The 24,077-nt window shown below is 39.8% G+C and overlaps 1 protein-coding gene across 2 annotated transcripts in view; it reads left to right on the top strand.

Annotated features, from left to right (window-relative positions):
- The first annotated feature begins 314 nt into the window (after window positions 1-314).
- The window catches only part of clybl (citrate lyase beta like), a 77,640-nt gene continuing 53,877 nt past the window's right edge, over window positions 315-24,077 (top strand). For both annotated transcript variants that reach the window (XM_037789626.1, XM_037789627.1), the window contains exon 1: window positions 315-454. In XM_037789626.1, the coding sequence (XP_037645554.1) occupies window positions 411-454 (44 nt within the window). In that variant the 5' untranslated portion in view covers window positions 315-410. The remainder of the gene's footprint in view (window positions 455-24,077) is intronic.

The raw sequence follows: 24,077 nt of genomic DNA on the forward strand, positions 1-24,077 counted from the left end.
TGTTTCTCTCTGTTACAAGCTTCAGCCTGTCTCTGTCCCTTCTGTCTCATAGAGCAGAAGGGACACCAGAGTTATTGTAGACAGAGACCATCTGTGAGGCAGAGAATCCTAAAATGTCCCTTTTTTACCCCACTTTTCATTTTAAGTCATACTTATTTTGAATTATCCTGCAAAATAAATCACATTTTATCATAAATGTTTGGGTAATTCCCCTCTCCAAATACACCCCCCCCTCCCCATAACAGCACCATCCCACCTCTTGTTCTGCTGTTTACCTTCCCATGTGCGAGTAGTCCTCCAGAGCCCGCCCCTCTCCGTGCTGTGGCCAATCACAGAGCTCGGTTTGTACGAGGGAAGTACCTCTGCAGCCAATTGCTGCTTCTCTCTGTTAACACGTCACCGAAGGAAACATGGCTGCGCACATTACCAGAGCTGTGAAGCGACTTGTCCCTCAGTAAGTCACTTTATGTTTCTTTATATCTCTCTTTCTCCTCAATGTGCTGTGTCTCTTGCAGAGAAACTCAACCCGGCGAAATGCAACCGTGCTAATTGTTCAGCTGTTGGTCAAAATGTCACTTCATTTGTTGGCTGTGCAGAAGAAGTACAAGCAGTATGCAGCAGTGTTTCCAACATTATAATCGTTTGCAAGCGCCTTTATGTGAGCTAACATGACCAAGTTTTGACTTGACTTGTTTGCTATGAGCTTAGAAAAGCTGGAAATGTGCACAGAGCATGTATTCACAACCTCAGCTGCAGAGGATAAACACTGCTGTGTCCTGCCTGTGCTCCACTGGGCTGCAGTGGCTCTGAATGAGGAGTTATTGATACCAAAAAGGTTAAGTTAAGATAAGATAAGATATGTCTTTATTAGTCCCGCAGTGGGGAAATGTGCAGTGAACAGCAGCAAAGGGGATAGTGCAGAAAACAAGATGCATCAGCTAACACAGTAAAAAAGAGCTAAACAAAGTGTAACAAAATATGAACCATTTAAATAGAAGTGAGTATAAAAATAGGAGCAGTATATACAGTATTGATAATAAACAGACTATTAAGACTCTAGTAAAATACACAATACTGTACATTATAACAAATCATTTCTATCTGTGGCTCATGGATGATAGATTAAGTGATTAAGAGATCTATGTTGTCTTGCTCAATCTTAAAAAACAATATAAATGATATAACTACATGCAAGATGCTATTTCGTCTTACCAGATTGTGGCCAATGCGGGCAAATATAAAGTATGTTTTATGAGATAATATATTCCTTTATTAGTGCTGCAGTGGGGAAATGTGCAGTGTACAGCAGCAAAGGGGATAGTGCAGAAAACAAGATGCATCAGCTAACACAGTAAAAAAAGAGCTAAACAAAGTGTAACAAAATATGAACCATTTAAATAGAAGGAAGTATAAACATAGGAGCAGTATATACAGTATTGACAATAAAAAGACTATTAACAAAATTGCACAAGTGGAAAATGATATTGCACAGTGAGAATGAAATGAAATTCCACCTGAAAATATTGCACAGTATGAATTACAACCTGAGTAGTAATAACACTGACGGAAGTACAAAGTGCCAGTGTAAGAGTTTGACAGTACAATGGTTAATTGTTAATTTTTAATTCTGGGGATGTCACCTTGTAGGTTGCAGATTTGATGGTGTTTACCTACTACTGTGTTGCTGTTGCACTGCTCTGATGTTTTGGGTAGTTGTAATTGTTTGTTCTGTTTTGTTTCCATCTTGCTTTCAGCTTTTTTTTATCATCAAGGGCCATGATGGAAAACGTTTCTTTTAACTCTGTCATGTTCATGTGTCAAATATTACTAACTAATCTTGTAGTGTCAATCTAAGGCAGCCTGTTGTAAATGGTAAATGGACTTGCATTTATATAGCGCTTTTCTAGTCTTCTGACCACTCAAAGCACTTTACACTACATGTCAGCATTCACCCATTCACACACACATATTCATACACTGATGGCAGAGGCTGCCATGCAAGGTCCCAACTTTGCACATCAGGATCTAATCTAAATACTCATTCACACACCTTCGGGAGCAATTTGGGGTTAAGTGTCTTGCTCAAGGACACATCGACATGTGACCGTAGCAGCCGGGGATCGAACCGACCTTCAGATTGGTGGACGACCTGCTCTACCCTCTGAGCCACAGCCACCCTTTGTACTGTACTAAACAGGCCAACTATGGCCAAGAGAGGTCAACGCACCTCAACTTTAAAGGAAGAGTCACTGTGCGTTCTAATACCTATACTACCAAACTAGTATGCCAGAAATGATTTAGTATGTCCCAATACATAATATGTCAAATGCAATATGCCAAAAATACCTGGATGTCCTACTACATCCAGTCGCAAATTGCAGTATGCAGGCCAGCATGCTTTTCTGGCTATTCTGACCCACAATCCTCTGTGCAGCAGATATAGAGTGCTCTAGGGATGACGTATTTTTGTAGGCCAACCAAGCAGCTAGAGTCACCTTGGTTCCCTCGACAAAAAGCCAACAGGATTTTTCCTTTGGGTTTTGGATTATTGCAAAAAATAAGCTCTGTGGCAAACAAATATTTACGATACTTACACGTTTTGTTCAGCAAGATACTCTCCACAACTGAACACCGCTTCTATGATTTATGAAGTGTGAATGCAATCGCCAGAAGTAAAAAGCTAGGCGTTAGGCTATAAACTAATCACACCACGGTCGCATCAGTGTGAGTATACACAACGAGGCTGTAAAGGCGCACGAGTCGGTGTGGTGACGTTTAGTAGTCTCATTTAGCCACACGTTAGCAACCGCCTTTTTTAAGGCACATAAAAGCTTCAAAATTCACGAGGGGGGAATGTATTGATTTATTTTATATTGTAGAACAAAACATTAAAATAGTTATAGTTAATAGTTGTAGTTCTGGGTGCTGTTGAGTTGTATTGCTTTTTATTAATGTAAGTGGTGTTTCTGATATATAATCTCTACCCTCACTGATATGGACAAAATATTAGATGCACCTTTGCAGGAACACATATTACCTAACAATCCAAAGTGCTTATTCTGAAGAATTGTCCTTTTTCAAAGTAGTATATTACAAAAATGATATTGACAGGATCCTCAGATTAACATATACTTTACAGATGAATATAAAGTGTTTTTTTTGCTTGTCTTTCATGGCAGTGATTTGCTCGAGCTGGTCGAGCAATCATTGTTGTTCCACTGGTCCCGTCCCATTCAGTCTGCACACCCACAAATTTCCAGCCATCTAAACTGGAAACATTGTGGTTGTGGGTACAATCTTTCCTATCAACAGTATCTAATGTTTATGTAACTGCAGCCCCCAAGTGAATGTTTTTGTTTAATAATTGATTTGACAGCCCCTAATGTAGTTAAGATAATGAAGGTTACTGGTATCGCTTACATGCGTGACTTTGCACCAAAGCCAAGATTACACCAATTCAACAATCAAGCCAAACATAAGCCAATTACATGGGTTAAATCTGTAACTTGAAGCAAAGGTCAGTCCTTAAAGCGTAGGCAGTAGATCTGTCATGTGGTTCCACGTTATAAATAATGCAATCTGCATGTTTATATTAATAACTATTTTGATAATCAGTTTTGTTTAAATCATCTTTCTTGATGCAAAAATCATAAAACAAAACTGCACGCTAAGCACTGTAAGGCAAGTACTGAGCCACAGCAGTGCTTTGAGTCAAAAGCCAACTTTAGCATGCTAATATGCTCACAGTGACAATGCTAACATGCTGATGTTAAGCAGGTATAAGAGTGTTCACCATCTTAGTTTAATATATTAGCATGCCAACAAGCACTAAACACAAAGTACAGCTTGGGCTTAGGGGAACGTAATTTGGTCATAAACCAAAGTATTGGAAACATTTTGACCTTGGTGCTACTCAATATCTCCAACAGTCACCGCAATTTACACTCCAACAAATTCATTAGTATGGTCATTCCTAAAGTCCGCACCTTGTTTTGCCATCATTCATTCCAGTTTGCCGGCCCTAGTGACTGGAACGAGTTGTAAAAGATGCTAAAACGGCACATTCTCAATCTATTACCCTTCTTTAATAACTCCTTACAAGCCATAGTTTCTGACCACTGCACCTGCTTTTGAATTTGCTTCTCTGGAACACAATACATCGATCTCTGTTATCGTATATACTGTATATATTGTGATGTTTTAATTTTGTCTAATTTTGTTTTATTGCACTAGTATATCTATTTCTCATGTAAAATGTTTTCAGAAACATCTTGTAGTGTACTGTTTAGCTGTAAAATGAGAATGTTTTCTCCGGCTGATGGGCGGTGCTTGGTATTTCCTCAACTGATTTCAAAATATGACCCACTAAATCACTAAATAGGTTTCTGAAAACATTTGAGGCGAGTAATAGGCATTACAGTAACAGAATATTAATTCATATTTGATCAGCGCTGCCTAGTTTGACATTTTGATTGGAGTTTGCGAGTGATTGACAGCTGCTCAGAGACGGCAGGCTCCAGCTTGGCTCTGATTGGTTGGTTTACTCCGGTCTGTGAAATCTTGCAGATGACATTAGGAACATTGGAGGACACAGAGGCACATGATTTTTTCAGATTACCTGTCTCATGCACTACTGTCATGATATAGTGACCGTTTAATACAAATAATAATCATATTTGCTCAAACCTGCCTATTCTAGCTTTAAGGGATAATTACTATACATGGCATTTCAAACTCTCTTGGTAGACAAGTTCATATTGTCTCAGAGTAATAAAATCATCAAATGTTGTGCTTTTGGAGCTTGACTCTTAGCCTCTTTGACTTTCACCATTCTTTTTAAAATCTTGCAAGTCCCCCCAACTTTATGGAAGTGCTAAACTGAATCGCTGGACTATACTCCTTTTAAGAATACAAGCTCTCACATGCATATTAGTCTTGTGAATTTCTGCAAGGTTACATCATGAGATTCAGTGACAGATGGTTAGCAGTCAAAGTTGCCCGGTGCTTTTCTACCTTTCTGTAAATTGTCACGCAAGTCTCACAGGAGGTATAATGAGAAACTTCCGACAGTTTGAATGCTAGTTGGTTACAAAGACCTTAAGTGAGTTTAATATTCTAGTAATGTGTCGGTACTGGTCAACTGCATTGTGACATGTGGCTCTAATTCAAGGCGCATGAATTTCCAGAGGCACAAAGCTGATGATCCTGCCAAATTAGAGTGTGAAGTGATTGTCACGCCAGTCTGTTGTTCTTGTGTGTGTGTGTGTGTGTGTGTGTGTGTGTGTGTGTGTCTTTGTCTGTTTGTGCTTGTGGTGATAGCTTGAACATATTAGAAATAATATTTGTTCACATTCTCCCTCTTTTAACTTTGCTTTTCACATTTTTCTTGTAGTATTTTAAGTCGTTTTATTAAGTATCTTTATGAATATTTTTATGATGACTTGCGTACAGCCTATTAAGCATATAAAAAGTCTACCTTGCTAATGGGATTCATGTTGAATTTTGGCTGGCGTTTCTCGGAAGCAGCACCCACATGGTTAAATGCAGCCCTCTCAGATGGCTGGGACTAGGAGAGGAATGTGTGTGCTTGTTTTATGGACAGCCTAGAGCCCTCGCCCTGGCATTGGCGGCAGACTGCTCTTTGTCACAAACACCCTCGTGTCAAAGATGCAACAGCATCCTGGAGGAAGCATTGACTGCCGCTATGAAGTCGACAAGTGATGAAAGTAGCCTAGAGGTTGTCAATTAAGAGAGCCAAGGCCTGGACCTTATAAGTTAATGGGCAGTTTCCCCTCTCAGGGCCTGCTAGGGCTTTATAGCACAGCTTATAAAAACCCCAAGTGTAATGCACCCCTATAACGTTTTCAATTAAGAGAAAAGGGCATAAAGCAGCGCAGACACTTGGCAGTCATGCTAGAATGTTTATAAAGTGGCATTTGGCATAAATTGGGAGGGGAATTTTCAATTGCCCCAGTTGTTTTAAAGCAGCAGCTACTGTGCAGAATTTTATTTTGATGGCACTTCATGCTGACTGGAAGCATTACAGACTTCCTGGTGTCTTCCCATTACCAGTTCCTTCAGCTTGGTCATATGGACGCACAGCCTGAAGTTTAAAAGTGATGTCTTCTCAGTTGTAAAAGAGATTAGAAACAAGACAGAAATTTGATATATACTTGTTATTTTAGCACAAAGTGTCATTATAAATACCAATGTTATTTCACAGTAAATTGGCAAATTTCCATATAAACTGTCCTATAATACTAGAGGAATTTACATGCATTGCAATTAAAGAAAATGAGATGAAACAGAGCAAATTTGTTAACATAATTGGCACTTGTACACCACAAACCCCTTGTTTGTAATGCTAATGGAAATAAGCAATAATTTTAAATGCTCTGAGAAAATCCCCTCAATCATCTGGTGTCTTTTAGCCTCTGCTTCCGGTAGATAAATAAATGAGTGCTGAATAAACACTAGTGTGTTGACACCTCATTTCCTCATTGATTGGTGGTGGAGGCCGAGTTTGAGGTGTGTGGCCATAATCCAATCAAGCAGGAAAACAACCATGGGGACTGTGTAACCAAATACTTCAGCTGGGGAGGGCGAGCAGGTTGGTCAAGTAACCCCAAACCTTATGCTCTATGCCTTTTTTTAAAACTATTTAATGGCTTATCTGATCTTTTAACTAGACACATTCTTGGCCATTGCCTCACGGTTCCAAAGTTTAGTTTCAACATTTTTATTGATGCGTGTATAATGTAAAAAAGGACACCACAATCAATATTGAAAAAAAGGTATACAACACCAAGGGAATTTAAGGATGACAAAGAAGGGAACCCCCCCCCCAAAAAAAACCCCCACAATGAACCTATAAAGCAACCTCCCACCCGAGCCTACCACCCTAACAATAACAATGAGAGGCGGTGATTTAAAAATAAATAAATAGGTAAATAAATAAATACAATTATTTATATATAATATAAATACAATTATTTATATATAATATAAATACAATTATTTATTTATTAATTTATATATATGTGTGTATGTAAATAACAAATAATTTAAAATATAAAAATAAATTTGATTAAATATTACTACTACTACTAAGTTATCTTTTTTTTAATAAATAAAATAGATGAATAAATAAACCTAAGTGACCGTAAGGACTTTGTAAGATCCCCAAACTTTACATACTTTTATGACAGATTCCCAAAGTTATATGCCATATGTTCATAACCGATATTAAAAAAATTGTGGTCCTAATCTGGTGGTTTGTCAAGCTGAATTAAACAACGCTAGCAAAATACATGATGGGGTTCAAGTAAACAAAATCTACACAACGACATCACTGCCTGTGGATGTATTCACCAGTGTCTACAGAGGCATTTTTTGTAACACTTTGCCTTTTTTGAGCCAGTGAATCAATAAATCGCTCTATTACCTGTTGTTGACCCAGCAAGCCTCGCCTTTGAAATTTGTTACAGAGCATTAAGTTAACACATGTTGCTGTGTGAAAACAAAGCTCTGGCGACTGGCGTGGCAGCCAGCTGAGTAAACGTGGTTGAGGGGAGCGGTGTGGGATGGCAGAGAAGAGAGGCCTACACTTGTCCCAGCGCTGACCAAGGTGGATCCATGCGGCCAACAGATGGATATGTTACCCTGTATCCCCATAGAGGGAAAAAAACCCAACCAAAACAAGTGTCTCTGCTCGAGCACTGAAGCCTTTGATCAACAGCACATCTTTGGCTTCAGAGCAGGACTTTCTTCGGACCCCAGAGCGCACATGGAATCGCATCTGTATAAACACGGCCGGGGAGGAATGTGTGAACAATGCAACAAAAGAATTTTGTTCTAGAAACGCGGGGTGTACTTGGCTAACGAGTGGTTTATGTGGTTTAGAGTTTTGAATGAGAAGCTGGGGAAATATTCTCTGTTTTTAATGATAACACGGAGTGGGAAACTTGTGTTTTTGCTTTTTACAGATGTGAGCCAATACAAGTGCTGTGATGAAATGATCCCTTTTAAGACTAGTGTGTGGTGTCAAAGATTTTGACACAGGAATGTAGGTATTTTTTGTTATAATCTTTGATGAAATTGCATTTTAATCAAATGCCTATATGCTGTATTTTTTACACAAACTGCTACAACATTCCTTCTTATTGTGGTCATAGGTGTCTTTGTACAGTGTAGTTGTCCATGCTACTTATTAGGGCTGTCCTCGACCAAAGAAATTCTTAGTCGACTAATCGATTAGTTGATTTAATCAACAGATCTGTAAAACTGAGTTTCTCCACAATAATCATACAAAAGCAACACTTTGAAATATAAGTGTTTACCAAAGATGTGCTCATAAGTTTCTTGGAAATAAGTAATTTAGCATGAAAAAATGACTAATCGACTAAAGAAATCTTAGTCGACTAAGACCAGTCTTTTTAAATGGCTGGTGGTTCCACGAAGAACCATCACCTACTAAAAAACCTTTTTATGTTTTTTATGTATGAAGTTCTTTAGATAACCTTTTTTTTCTCTTTAGGTTCTTCAAAGAACCAGGAATGGTGCCTCAAATAACTGTTTAAGGAAATGGTTCTTTAAAGAACCTTGGTCTGAAAGGTTCTTTGTAGAACCAGAAATGGTTCTCTATGGCATCACTCTGAAGAACCATTTTCGGTTCCAGTTAGCACCTTTATTTTTTTCTAATCGACTAAGGGAAGGCAGCCCTTCTTATCCTTGATCTATTTACATGTCATGATCAGAATCTATGTGCTCAACCATCAAATGATTTTCTATATTACAAACAGACCTCCTTAGAGGGACCACCCAATTTCCTCGTGATTGTCATGACAAGTAGTAGCCTGTGTTGATCTATTTATTGAACTATATATTAAAGCATTTACTGTAGGCATGACTAACAATTTCTAATAAAGAGTTGGAGTGTTTGGGGGCTGGTACAGTTTAGCCCATGTAGCATTAATTGGGTAGCCGTCAGAGTTGTGTGTGTGGGCAGGATATTGCTTCCAGATTCGGAGTCAGCGTCACTGTCAAAAGGCCAAAGGGGTTCTTTTGGCTATTAAATAGATACAGATTTAGGTTCAATTTACACCTCAGAAACCTGTAGGAGCACATTTGCATCACCGACATTAGATCATTGTTAGCGGTTATCGAGCAAAACCGTGTCTTGTCCTTTCCACTTTTCCTCTGCCACGATGGTGTTGTGGTCTTCTCACGGCACTGAGGTTGGCCCATTGCCATGGTGATGGTCGGCTAGTTCCAGGGCGATGAGGTGTAATTTACCCAGCATTTCCTGTCTGATACACAGCACTCTAATGAGTAAGAGGCCTGCTTTTATAGCAGAGTGTTTGTTAACCAGGCACAGCAGGGTGTGTGTGTGTGTGTGTGTGAGAGAGAGAGATAGAGTGTGTGTGTGGTTCTCTGTGCCATTCTGCCTTGTTTGTTTAAGCATATATCTACACCTATAGGTGGGACTATCTGTAGTAGTACATGAGTGCATGCTGTGTCCACATTTGCTGCAGTTCTCGGTCCAACCCCTCGGTGTCAGTGTTGACAGCGCGCTTTGTGATGAGGACTTGGAGAGCAGCTTGTGTGATGTTTGTTCTAGTACCAAGTGAAGTTTCATCTCATGAATTTCCCTCATTAAATAGTCTCACACTGTCGCTGAGTGACTGTCCAGGAAACTTAATTTGGAATATCAACAACTGTGGCTGCATAATAAAGTTGTGCTGCCCTTTTTTTCCTCTGAGAGACATTGTGACACCAGTAAAAAAGCACTATCGGTACATGTGCCTTTTAGTATTAGTGAAACAAAATGCAAGTGTGCAAAATGTAATAGTGTTGTCACAGTAAACTAAAATCAACCTAACATAAACAAGCTAAAAGTGAGCTAAAAAGGCTAAAAACACTGCTTTAATTTAATTTAGGGCTGTCAATCCAGTAAAATATTTAATCGCATCATTGCCCATAGTTAATCACGATTAATTGCAAATTAGTCGCACATTTTTTATCCTTTCAAAATATATCTTAAAGGGAGATTTGTCAAGTATTTAATACTTTTATCAACATGGGAGTGAGCAAATATGCTTGCTTTATGCAAATGTATGTATATATTTATTATTGGAAATCAGTTAACACAAAACAATGACAGATATTGTCCAGAAACCCTCACAGGTACTGCATTTAGCATAAAACAATATGCTCAAATCATGACATGCAAACTCAAGCTCAAAAGGCAACAACAGTTGTCAGTGTGTCAGTGTGCTGACTTGACTATGACTTGCCCCAATATGCATGTGATTATCATAAAGTGGGCATGTCTGTAAAGGGGGGACTCGTGGGTACCCATAGAACCCATTTTCATTCACATATCTTGAGGTCAGAAGTTAAGGGACCCCTTTGAAATGGCCATGCCAGTTTTTCCTCGCCAAAATTTAGCGTTATTTAACCTCCTTAGCGAAAGGCTAGTATGACATGGTTGGTACCAATGATGCCATTATCTTCACTCTAGCTTTAAGGCGTTATTACCGCGTTAACGTTGACAGCCCTACTTTAATTACATTGAATGCTTAAAGATTAGTCAAATAATTAGTCGTTTGACAGGAAATCAATGAGTGACAATTTTGATAACCATTTAATAGTTTAGGTCTTTTAGGTAACAGGCACAGCTGCTCAGATGTAGTTTTCTCCACTCCACAAGCAATTGTAAGACAGTTGTGATGGGCATACATCAAAATTGATGTTGTGTTATTTATGTATTTATTTGTCACATTTTGTTTTACAAAGTTAGGAAAGCGATGTTTAAGTCAAGCCTGATGTTGCCTTACACGTAAAAGAATGATCCCAGTCACTTCCACACAGTGAGGCATACAGCTTATTAATTAAACACTGGTGTCAGATCGGTACTCGGTATCGGCCAATACCCAAAGCCCAGGTATCGCTATTGAGACTGAAAAATTTGGATTTGTGCATCCCTAGATTATAGGCTATGTACTACAACGTGCATTGTGTTTTATGTCATTTGGTCCATCAGCCCTAAAGAGAAATCACTATAAGACTCCTATAGTTTTATAGTGTAATTGATCTTCCTGCCATTCAGTGAGAAAACTTCTCTCATTGATCAGTCCGTATTGAACAGCAATGATCATTAACACATAAAACCCTTCACTGAAAACAGGACAACTGTGATGTGACAGTCTCTCTGAATTCATGAAAAAAAACAAGAAAAATCCTATTTCTGATTTATCTGGGCACGCAGAGAAGAGTTGGCTGGATTCTTTGTGGTATTTTGCCGTATTTGGAACTGGCTTATAACTTCTCATCACATCAACTGGCACAAGTTGCAGACAGGCAGCCTCCTGTTAGCACTACACTTCATTAGAACCAGGTTTCAGTGGTACCACACACATTCAAGCAGCGGGGCCATCTCCCCGGCATCAAAGGAGATTTTATACAAAGGGTTGTCTCTGTGTCTGTCTCCCCATCAGTGTCTGCTAATGATGCATGCCGCACACGTTTTTAACATTGACACCCTCCTCTCCCTATCACTCATTCACACACTCCATCTCTGCTTCCATTTCTCCCTCTCTCTCTTTCCCTCTCTCTCTCCCTCTGCCATTCGTGGTGTTTGTTTGGCTGCTGGGTTTTGTTTGTTTATTGTTTCCAGATGGCAGACGCAGACTTCATTTGTGTGGCTTTCAAGTTTCCAGAGAGCTTTTTACTGCCTTGGCTCAAGCGCTTATCCTGTTTCCTCTAGCCGGGCTTTATGATGGGCCCTTTTATACGTAGCAACTGGAAACAACTGTCACTACCAGTCTGCGTCGGGGAGAGAGCAGCAGAGAAAAGTGTCTCTTTTTCTGTGCGCTCTCCATCTGAACATCTTCATTAGTGACAGAGCAGATGAGGACGATATTTCTTTTTTCCGCCCCCGAGGGTGAACTTTACTGGCTTCATAGAATACGAGAGAATTCCCTCGGCTGTGTTCACTACTCCGACTGCATCATCGGCGGTTCCACGGAGAAATAGGATGTGTAAAACAAATTCTTTGTTGACATGACGGTTAGGCAGCATGCTCACAGTAGTGATGGTGGTGTAGTTTTTTTTTTTCAGGACTTTGCTGAGTCTAGTCTGGGCATCATTAAGCGCTGTGACATCACTTATTTACAGGAACACAGGAGGTCGACTTGCCCAGTAAATGTGGGGGAGGACCAGTGCATGTCTTTACTCATCGGATGCGGTTTTTAAGACGAAGCAGTAATCAAAGCTCTCGGCTATATAAAACCCGCCCCTTCTCCTTAAGGAGGCCTTTTCTCCTGGCTGCTGCTGAATGAGTGATTACCCTGGCATTCCGACCTGCCTAATCCCATTTCGAGCAGTGATTTAACACAGAGTAGCAGTGGCCAAGGCACTGCATTCATTGACCTACCCCCCCAAAAAAGCTAGACACTGGAAGGAAACGTCAACCTGTTTGGTTTAATTTCTGTTACAAATAAGTTGGCGTAGCAGGCACATTTTTCTCATGCAAAAAGCGGAGGATTCCAGGAAGCAGTAAAGTCATACAGTAGCACGTGTCGTAGATGACGTCAGCTCTAATCACTATGTCATTATGTGCTTGTTTTGGATCTAATCAGGGCCCGTGGTGTTTGAGCTAGTAGTGTCGTATATGTCGGGAATGGCGGCACACCGTCCTCATACTAACCCGCTCGTGACCCTGCACAAGGGGATCCGAGCTGAAGTGTGAGGGGATCCGACTTTAATGTTCACGTAATCAGTGGTGTTTGTGTTTTACCACCACTGAGCGCCTGGCTGGCCGGCTAATCTCATCAGAGTTTGGGCTCTGGTGCTGGGGTGAGGGAGAGGACAGCCTAGCATGACCCATATCTCCGTGCCAGGACGGCTACAACACTGCGGCTCTACTGTGCAGCTCCATCCGAGTTTACTATGAGGCCCTTTGCCAGGGTGCTTACTACTGAACTGTCTGGCACAACAAGATAATGCCTGCGCTAATGCCCTCTAAGGACACAGCCACTCTCACTAAGGAGGGACCGCTCTTTTTTGTCGTCACGCCAGTCTGTTTGCAACTTCATAATAACATCGTGGACCATTAATGGGGAGTATAGGCTGGGTTTACATTGTTTACAACAGTTTTAAAGTGGAAATGAAATGTTCAACCAAGTTAAGCTGGTTTACTAAATGGATTTTCACTCTAATTAACAATTATATAACGAACATTACAAATGTAAGCATTAGTCATGTTTCTAGCTTCTGCTGACTAGCTAGCTACCGGCTCAACATTAGCATACCAAAACTACCGTCACAAAGTAAAACTTATCACCAAAGCAAACACTAGAGACATTATTGGCCTAATGTTACCTATGTTCTCAACTAACTAACTAACTAACTAACTAACTAACTAACTAACTAACTAACTAACTAACTAACTAACTAACTAACTAACTATGTTACTACCAAGCCAAGGCGCACATGGACTCACTCGGTGGGTTGCCGTCAGCAGCAGCTTCGAGCGGTGTGGACGGGGGTGCCCCAGACTTCGCACCGTGGTGTCCATCGGCTTCGGAGTAACCGAGTTAGTTTATTGGTTAGTTCGTTAGTTAAAGGAGAACACAACTACCATTAGGCAGACAATATCTGTAGTGTTTGCTTTGGAGATAACATTTTACTTTGTGACGGTAGTTTTGGTAATGTTGAGACGCTAAGCTCCCGGCATGTTATGTACACAACAAACGCTATAACGTTTAACCGTTTCAGAATAAAGTATTGCTTTCAGCGTTTATTTTCTTAGCGACCCTGTCTTTGAACGCTCTGAATGAGACAGCAGAGGAAGAGAGACAGGTGATCAGAGAATGGAGAGGACGGGATCAGCTGGACTCATGCAGTGACTGTCGGAGGACTCTTTCAGTGCCACTAGCCAGCGCTGCAGTACTGTTCTCGGTTTCAGCGGCAGTTTATGAAATGGACTGTTTTGTCCTTGGTTTTAACATTGTAAAACTCATCTTTACATCCAGAAGCAATACAATAGTGTCCCCTCTATTGTTTTCTTCTGTCCCATGTCTCCTCAGTCTCCGTCTTTCACGGTCTCTACCGTTGTATCTGTGTAACTCAGCCGAGCCAACCAACCTCGTGACGTCACAGGCTAGAGTACTGTAACATGGCGGCCATGAAAGATGAAACAATGCTTCTTTTTTCTTTTTAATGCTGACATTTGTCATGTTTGTTATATAATTGTTCATTAGAGTGGAAATCCATTTAGTAAACCAGCTTAACTTGGTTGAATGTTTCATTTCCATTTTATTGTCATAATATTCTGTCTGTATGTAAGAGTGGACACAATAAATACTGTCAGAAGAAAATGGAAAGGGTTTAGATAGAAGCAAGAGAAGGATTTCTGTTTGCTTATGTACTAACTAGATAAAATATTTAGATTTTCTTATGTTTCATTCATAAAAAGTGTGCTTGGTTACTTAACACAGCCTCTTGGCAAGGCTTTCTTCATTTGTCTCTTCTCTTTGGCCTTCTATAAACACTTCTCCCTGAGTTCTTTCAGCTTTTTAACATTTTACTTGTGTTTAACTGCTTTTCTTCCATGTGAATGCACAACAGCATATGCTGATTAATGACTGTTGAAAAAAATGTGTGACTATGACATAATTTGTACGCCCTATATATAATCCAGTCCAGTGCAACAATGACAACAAATATAGAGTTGGATCAGCATATGACTGTTTGAACCGAACCTGAAGCTTCTCAAAGACGAGATTTATTGCAGGGAATTTGGTTTCATTAGATTGTACAAGTGTACAACTCGGTGTATAATAGTGTATCCTCTACTCTGAAAGTTGGTGAGTGGTCGCACAGTAATCTCAAGTAATGCTTGAAATAAGTTTTTCTGCTGTTTACTTTGCAATCTTTGCAACGAAAGATAAAATAGTTGTTGCCATGATAGCTTTCAAGAGTTGTAAAACCCTGTCTCTGAATATTATTAAAGGGAAACTTTGCCAATATCCAACCAGATATAATAATACATTGATAATGTAAAGCACATACAAACTCAAATTTCTCAGAAAATCTGAGTTGATAAGAATTCTCCATATGGGAATACCCCAGTGTAGTTAAATCAAACTATTGTCTTAATCTGATTACTTAGTATTTGTGTGCATGCATGCATGCTTATGTTTTATGTTTATGTATTTATGTTAATTTTGCATCAAAGTTCTTCAGAAAATGAGAAAATTCTCAGTTCTTTTCATTTGTCAAGTATTTAAATCACTACAGGAGTTTAAAAAAATAGACTTTACAGTGTGATTATTTCACATGAACTATTTATTTATTGAATTACCAGAAAGAATGCTATATCGTGATATTTATAATTATCGAGATATGAAATTACCATTACCAAAAGTCCACCGAATATGCGTTTCTAGGGCTGGTGTTCAAACTACAGATAGTACTTCCACATTTTTTTTGCACGGAGAGAGGGACATAGTGTAATACAGGAAATGGACATTCAAATACAAAAATTAATATTCAATTGTGAAAAAAAATCAGCTGTGCGCTCAAGATCAGACTGGAGACCTAACCAACTTAGTGAGTAGTTGCTATCTTACAACGGTATTTAATGGAAATGACTTACAATTTAGCCAACAGTAAATAGGAAACTTTCAGGTGTTCTCCCTCCAGTCAGTTGTCACCTTATTTAGGTTTTTGTAGTGAAATGAGGAGGCATTATATATAGATAACTCCTCATTTCAACTTCATGAATCAGCTGTTCCTCATCTATTGCGGCGCTTTCAAAGCGAGCTACAGGAATGCATAAAAACGGGGTGTCCCACAAAAGTTCAGCTCAAAGTGCTGCACCGCTCACAGTCAGCTAGGACACATGTCATGGACATAATGTGCAATAATAGATATTCCAATAGTTCGAATTTTTAGAATGAATATTCAAGCATCATATTTGTTCAATATTGACATAATAACCCTAATGGAGGAGGGAGAGGTTGCCACAGCCGAGAGTCAAGCGCCGCCAGCTGGGTGAGGATAGCGTTGCAACAAGCCCAGGGCATTCTGGTCATTGGTTTTCTACCTGTTTGAAAAAAAGGGAATACCACAGCCCCTTTTCTCTGGTCATAGAGCACCAATTTCAAATATATTCACACCTTTCTACTGCATAGACAGCCCAGTGTTATGAAAAGACCATCTTTTCCAGTGGTGAAATACTTCTTTAACCTATATGCAAACAGTCTCACGGCAGTTCGTGAAATAGTCACTGAATTTAATCTATTTGATTCGTGTACATAGACAAAAATTTCCCTTTTCCTTTTGATGCTCAGTGCGACTTTCAACAATGTATTTTTTGTGCGTTTTCCTACGAATATCCAGCAACACGTGACGCATGTGCCAATTTCCGCTCCAGTCTTTTCAAAATAAAACTACTTAGTTAGGTTTAGGAAAAGATTGACTTGGTTAGGCTTAGGCAACAAACTACTTAGTTAGCTTTTGGAAAAGATCACGGTTTTGGTTTAAATAACACTGGAAGTGACAAAACTTAAGCATGGAAGTTAAATGACAAAAACTAGGCTACTTCGTTAGCTTTAGGAAAAGATCGGGTTAAATTACTCCAGAAATGCTGTAGTACGGAAGTTACGTGACAAATAAATCAACTTTGACTTGTGGTTTCACATGGGACACGAATACCAGTCTCCTTGGCGAAAGTCCTGTGTTTTTTGACACACCCATCCATCCTGGAATTCGCTACTCTTTAAACTTCCCGGTTCACAATTACGTGGATTACATAGGATTTGATTTGGTGCTGACCATCACAAAAAAATTTGAACTTTGTGTCTATGTACATGAACCAATACATTCAATTTTGTGACTATTTCACAAACTACTGTGTGACTGGGCGGCATATGCAGTGGTTTGGCATCTGATAAGATTTCAAACTCATGGATCTGTTGCTCAAACTGGACTTGTTTTATGTTTCATAGGTACCTGCACCATACTGAGAAGTAATGGAGCCTGTTTGGTTTTACACCATTTGTGTGAAAAAAAACAATAAATGTCAATAAAGTTGAGGCTGTTTGCTGCTGACTTTGTAAAATGTAATTGCTTTATTGTAACCTTACTATGACAGCAAAACTGAGAAGTCACCTGTTACCTTGTGACGATAGTGAGGCAACAGAGGCACCACGAATTATATCTATTTGATTGACTTGATTTTTTTTTAATGACATCTTTTTTTTTTCTATAGAAAAAATATTGAAATTAAAATTTTTAACCCAAATTATTAATAGTGTTACACAAGTGTATGTTGATTTACTGTTAGCAGGTCGTATAAAAGGCTTGTTTGTGGTTCTTCATCGTGAAATACCCTGTTACACACATTGTTGTTTTTGTGAACTGACACCATTGCACTCACTCTGCTGCGCCCATGGGAGGTCAGAAACCTGCTCAGTCCAGTCCCTCAACTCTCACACTCACACACACACACACACACACACACACACACACACACAGGAAGCAAATCAGCAGCTGGCTGTTTGATGGTCTAATTTAAACCAGTGGATATTTTTGAGCCGTTTCAATCCCCTGACGTGTGTGTGTGTGTGTGTGTGTGTGTGTGTGTGTGTGTGTGTGTGTGTGTGTGTGTGTGTGTGTGTGTGTGTGTGTGTGTGTGTGTGTGTGTGTGTGTGTGTGTGTGTGTGTGTGTGTGTGTGTGTGTGTGTGTGTGTGGACAGGGGGGCATAATAAAGGAAGTTCCTGTATGCGAGGGATGGATAGTTTTCCTATTTTGCCGTTAAGATGTATTCTAAATATTTAGTTTTCCATTTTATAACAGGGCTAGTCATTGATATGGATGCCAGGAATGGCTGCACCACCCTTTTGTGAGTACCTCTTGATCCGTAGTTCACATTTACTGACGTTTCATCTGCCTCGCTGGGCTCCAAGAAAAGCACACAGTCAGTATCTATTCACACCAAAAAAAACTAATCCACCACAGTCATGAAAACATAAAAGAAATTTTGACCTCCAGTCTATTCTCTTATTGTAAGACGTGCAAGCGAGTGCCATTTGTGTTCAGTCTGCGGTGAGGAGAGCTGCTTATTAAAGCATCTGATCCAGTTTTGCACAGGCTTGATTGGCCTTTTAATTTGCAATAATAATTAATTCAGGATACTCCGACATCCATCTGGGAACACGCGTTCAGATCAAACGAACCATTTAAAAGAGTTAAAATTCTCTGTCGAGGCCTAATTATCACCAATAGCGGATGTGGCAACAAACAAGTAATTATTATCTCTTTTGCTTCTATTAGCCCAACCAATGAATGGAGACACCTCTGGGTATGGTGATAAAAGGGTTAGTGTTTATGAAAATTGACCCTGGGTGCTAAACGCTTGTAGATTTTAATTTGGAATTTAACTCGATCCTCCAACTTCAGAATTTTGGTCTAGCATTTGTTGTTGCTATACTCTATCTCCTAGCGGTGTAAGAAAATATCGAGTATCGCGATATTATGTTTTGTGGGATTTTTAATTAACAGTATACATGCAAAGATTAACTTAGTCGATACTTTATTTCGTTTGCAAATAGATGCGCCCTCTCAGTGTATGTGCCCTCTCAAAGTAGTGCTATGAGCTTGGATGTTACAGGGACTGTGATAAATGCAAATGCAGATCCCACTGTTATGATTGCATGAAAAAAGTCCACTTTTTTACTCAGATTTTATGCATATGGTGTGTTCTTTATACATCAGTTTTCCTAAAATTATATTTAAAAATTCCAATATATCATTTAGCTCACAGTATCGGAATATATCGCGATATATTGAATCGTAACTCCTGAATCATGATATGTATCGTTATTGCCAGATTCTTGCCAATTCACAGCCCTCCTATCTTCCATATTCACCGTGTGTGTGTGTACATTTTTTACTTTATGAGAAATAATTAGACTTATGTTTATGAAGATACATTCATTGTTTTTCACAAAGGTATACCTACTGTAAATTCCATTAGCTATTCATCAAACATAGGCTTTTAGACTGAATATTTGTCACCTCACGGCTGGTTCATTTGTTTAGCCAACAGCGTGCTACCTAAGCTTATTAAATCAATAGATTAAAAATATGCCTCGCTGTGATGTTAAAGACTGAAACACAGACATGCACACATAGGCACACAAACACAAGCAGCATGGTTAGTTGGCTTATCTTTGATGTATCCCGATTGACAAAGAGACTCCCTCCTGTCAAAGGTTTACAAATAAACTCCAATGAAAAGACTGATGCACAAAAGGTGGCCTATGTTCTTTCTGTTTGAAATAAAGTCTGTTATGAATTAGTTTCTGCTTTTGATCTATAATGTACCACATTATGACTAGTCTTTTTCATAGTAGAATATGTGTAAGCCTGCATAAGTGTAGTGTTTGCTATTGGGCCGTATTCACCGTGAAAAGTGGACTGAATCAGACAGCAGCGCATAGACCAGACCACAAGCAAATTGCCGTGCCTTTTTAGTCCCATCTTCGATGATGCGGTACTTCCTCAGGCTTTTGTCTCCAGTTTGGGGCGCAGCTGTCAGGCTAGGTGCTATCCACGCTCCCCTCCCAAAAAACCTCAGGCCACGCGCCGCTGCACCCCAAACACTAAATAGGAGCATTAGACACACCGTGTTAAGGGCTGCTGGTGTTTGAGCTGTGGCTGTGGGTGCGTGTCTTGTCCAATGGCCAGAGACATTATCACCAACACACACTCACAGCTGCACACCACACTGCAAAAGTTATCCTCCGCTCCATACCCTTCTATAAGACAATGGATTTATTCTTTTGTGTCAAATGTCCCCATTGTCCCATCGCTGACTTCTGTTTTTGTCTGTTGCCCGTTGACCCCTGTCTCTCTCTCTGCTTTTAGTTTCCCCCCGCCCAGCTACAGATCTGCACTGTGAAAATACCCACAAGGCCTATCTACCCATATGTAGTGTTGCAGACTTTGATTATGCGCCACCGGCATCACACCTCAGCAGGGTATATCCAAACATGAAAATTAATTCACAGCTAAATGCTGCTATATGCAGTCCGAGAGGGAGAGGGAGAGGAGAAATCAAACACAGGTTTACAGCATTAAGAAAGAGAGCCTAAAGGCAGGCAGAGGAGGCAGTGTTCATTAATGTGCAAAGCAAATGGAACAGTTACTTCCCCCCCTGCCCCTCCAAACACGCACACATACACACGTACACACACACACACACACACACTCACGCACACACACATATGCAATGGTCATTTCAATAGAGGGAAGAGCCCTTTGATTGCAAGGAATTTCAATGACCTAAATAAAATAGATGGAAAATATTCCTGGAGCTGCTTAAAAATCAAGTTATTGAAAAAGAGAGAATAAAATCAGCATAATGAGGCGTAATTGTAAACAGAGCCCAACACTCGCAGGAGAGCCACATTGATCAGTCTGAAATGAGAAAGTTGTGTTTATTAAGCAAACTTGTTACCTTAAAGCTTGGGGGTGTTGTTCACCAACTTACCTCAACACTCTCAGATTCTCAAGTATTTAAAATTTTGAGATTCATAAAATTTAAAGTTTGATATGTTTTATCTGGCTGAAGGTATTGGGGACTTTTTTTTTAGCTACAGCTATAGCGTCCTTTTAGTCTGTTATGAACTTTAGCATGAAAGTACTTGGGCATGACTTTGTCTCAGAGCAATGCAAATGGAATTGCCCCCCGATGGTTTGGAATGCACCCAGCTGGCCTTTAAAAGGTGATAATTGGAAAATACAGGATGAAGCCACAGTCAAAGTGGGGACCTTGTGTTAGACTGAGTTAGCCATTGCAAGGATTGAGGAGAGATGTAGGAAGAAAACATGGAGAAGAAGAAACTAATTTGAATGCATTTCATGCATTTTATTTAATGTGTTTTGATTTCATTGTGTGCAAAATGCAAACCGAATCCAACTCCCATTTGGAGTTTCTGACAAATTCCAGATACCATTTTTTTGCCGGGTAATGATATAACGCACTTTTCTTAGGAAGGAATTGTTAAATACTTAAGAAATAAATGCAGAGCGGGTGGTCAATATAGTGTAACTGGTGTTTAATTTATTCATTTGTCATTTAGTGATCGAAAAACAGGATTAAATTACAGTATGGTTGTCTGTGCATGGACACCGAGGAAGTTTCCAGTTAATAGCGTTTAGATGTACAAGTGTGGTGTGGAAATATTTCAAACAAATTGATGAAAACGATGGATGCAAACTGTGTCCTTTTGATATTTGTCTACAAATGAGGTGCAATAAGAACTGAATATGAACAAAGTCAATTGCAAATTGACATAGACCACCTCCTGCTTCACTTTGCCTTATTCCAAGTTAATTTCAGGTTTATTCACAGGATGCTTTTAAGTGGGAGGAGGTAGTATATTTTTGGCATCATTGGGAAAAAATTCCCAATAGACTTCTGCACCTCCTCATAGCTCTGTTTTCAGGCTTTAAAAAATCTAGCCTGTGATGGGAGACTTTGACCAATCAAGTAATTTCATTGAGCGAGCGTTCCTATAGGCTGTGCTCCGGTCCGGCGAGAAATAGGCATTAACGTAGCATAGTATTGATTCATATTTGATCAACGCTGCCTAGTTTGACCGTTTGGTCGGAGTTCGCGAGTGATTGACAGCCGGCTTTCATAGACAGCAGATGATCAGCTGTAACTGCTTGTTTTCCTACTGACTACTGTCACGATATAGCAACCGTTTTATAAAAACAACTTTTTTAAAATCATATTTGCTCCAATCTCGCCTACATTAGCTTTAAAGACAAAACACGTCTTAGATTATTATAGTATCCTTGCTGTGTACTGACTTTGGCAAATGCTAGCAGCACCATTTAAAAAAAAAAAAAAAAAAAAAAAATGTGTATTTACACGGCTTAGGGCGCTTTCACAAGCCAACATTTAGTCTGTTTTAATCAAACTCTGGTGTGGTTTAAGCCCTGGTGCGGTTCGTTTGGGCGGTTGTGAACACAGTAGTAGCTCTATGGTGCAGATCAAAACAACTGGTCCGAGACCGCTTGCGTGAGGTTGGTGGTCTTGTACCGTTTCAAAGCGAACCAAAACGTAGGCGGCCTGTGCAGGCATTTGTTGAGTTGGACGCAGGTAAACAACAGGTTAACATGAGTGGGAGCCGACCGACCTGGACTTCTGCAGAAATCAAATGCTTGACATCTGGGCCTAAGAGAACATACAGAATATGCTAAATAAAGTCTTCAAAAATAGTGACGTTTAAAAAGTCATTGGAGATAAACTGGAGGAGGATACCAGTATCGGAAATGCGTCCAATACTGCCCAAAATTCGGTATCGGCGAGTACGCCAGTCTATGCACCAATCCGATACCATCATTTATTAACCCAGAAATGCAGCAAAGAAGAACTGACTGCGGGTAGTTTGTCACGTGACGATAGCAAAAAAACAACAGTGTGGTGCTTGTGGAGAGTGTAATTGTAACTGGCCCGTGTTGTCAATACAAGAGCTACTGTAGCTCAAATTGCTGAAAAGGTTAATGCTGGTTCCGATAGAAAAGTGTCAGAACACACAGTGCATCACAGTACGTGCGTATGGGGCTGCATAGCCGCAGACCGGTCAGGGTGCCCGTGCTGTCCTAATGTTGTGGCTGAACGGTGTATATTTTTTATTACGCTGGTATCGGCTGATACCGCAAATTCAGGGATTAGAATCGGAATCGGGGAGGAAAAAATGGTATCGCATATCTCTAATCACACGGTTTTATTCTATCAAAGTTATAATCCTTAGGATTTCAGTTCTGTTTGAATTGGTGACTCTTTTTTTTTTTAAATAATACAGGTCTCAGAGTTCCCATGAATTGCCTGTTTGCTGCCCCCATGGATTTAACACTGGGGCAGCAAACAGGCAATTACAGAGCTTAAAAACATTGAATTGTTATTGCTGTGAAAAAATAATGCTTTGATCGGAAAATTCTCTTTATAATTTACTGAGGAAGCCACTGAGGGAAAGCTAAAATGCACGTCCCTACTAATTTCTAAAACCTGACACAGCATTCCTTTTACTTCTCCGGGAAGGAAGTGTAGTTAGAAGGTCAGGAGGCCTATACAGGAGCTCTTCCTTTTACAAGGCAACATTCAAAGCATTTCTTCACTCCTCTCCTTGTGTTAGCCTAACCTAGTGTAAGCCTGCGCATCCGGTCTCCATTACTGTGATCTCTTCTGAGAGAATGTGACAGCGATAAGGCTCTTTTGAAGTCCAGCTTTACTACAGGACCTCAAGAGAGGGACAAAGCCAGCTGCTGAACTGGAGAGAAAACTCAGCCAGCTATCTTTTACTTTACTGAGCTCCAAGTTTGAGATTGAATCCACAATTCTAGTCAAAGATTTTTAGACATTTAGCCATTTCTCCCTCTGTTCACATTTGGATAAGAAGCATTCTTATTTATGAAGTAATTATGTACGCACTGAAAAAGAAATGTCCATATTCAAAAACATTGGTCATTAGGCTATACTCCAGTCAAAACAGTCTGCACGTCAACCGTCATGCCCTGTGTCAATCAGCAGACATTTCCAGCAACAATACGCCAACGCCCATTCTGAACTCTGGTCAGGAAACCAAATGGAATTTTCTTAATGACTTCCCGTACCTGATACCTATACTACTGCTATCTGAATTCCAACAACGGACCACATTGACTGACCTTGACATCGCATTTCTGTTGTGTCCAGGAATCACCATTGAGGATAATGTCAGTCAACTCGGTTCCCTATGTATAGTATGGGAGACCCACATTTGATTCTTTATACATACACACACATAAGTAATAACTCACCGTTCACACAAGCATTGGGACCTCAGCTGTACTTCTATTTCTGTAAGACCTACAGTATCACTGTTAGTACAGAATTACACAAGATTTTGTGCTTTTTATGTATTTTGGCACATTAAAGGAAAATTTAAAAAATGGCTAGCTTAGTTAACCGGCTGTTAGCCCCACATTCCTTTGCAGCTCACTACAATAGCTT

This window comes from Sebastes umbrosus, chromosome 13 (genome assembly GCF_015220745.1).
Source record: "Sebastes umbrosus isolate fSebUmb1 chromosome 13, fSebUmb1.pri, whole genome shotgun sequence".
Classification (NCBI taxonomy): domain Eukaryota; kingdom Metazoa; phylum Chordata; class Actinopteri; order Perciformes; family Sebastidae; genus Sebastes; species Sebastes umbrosus.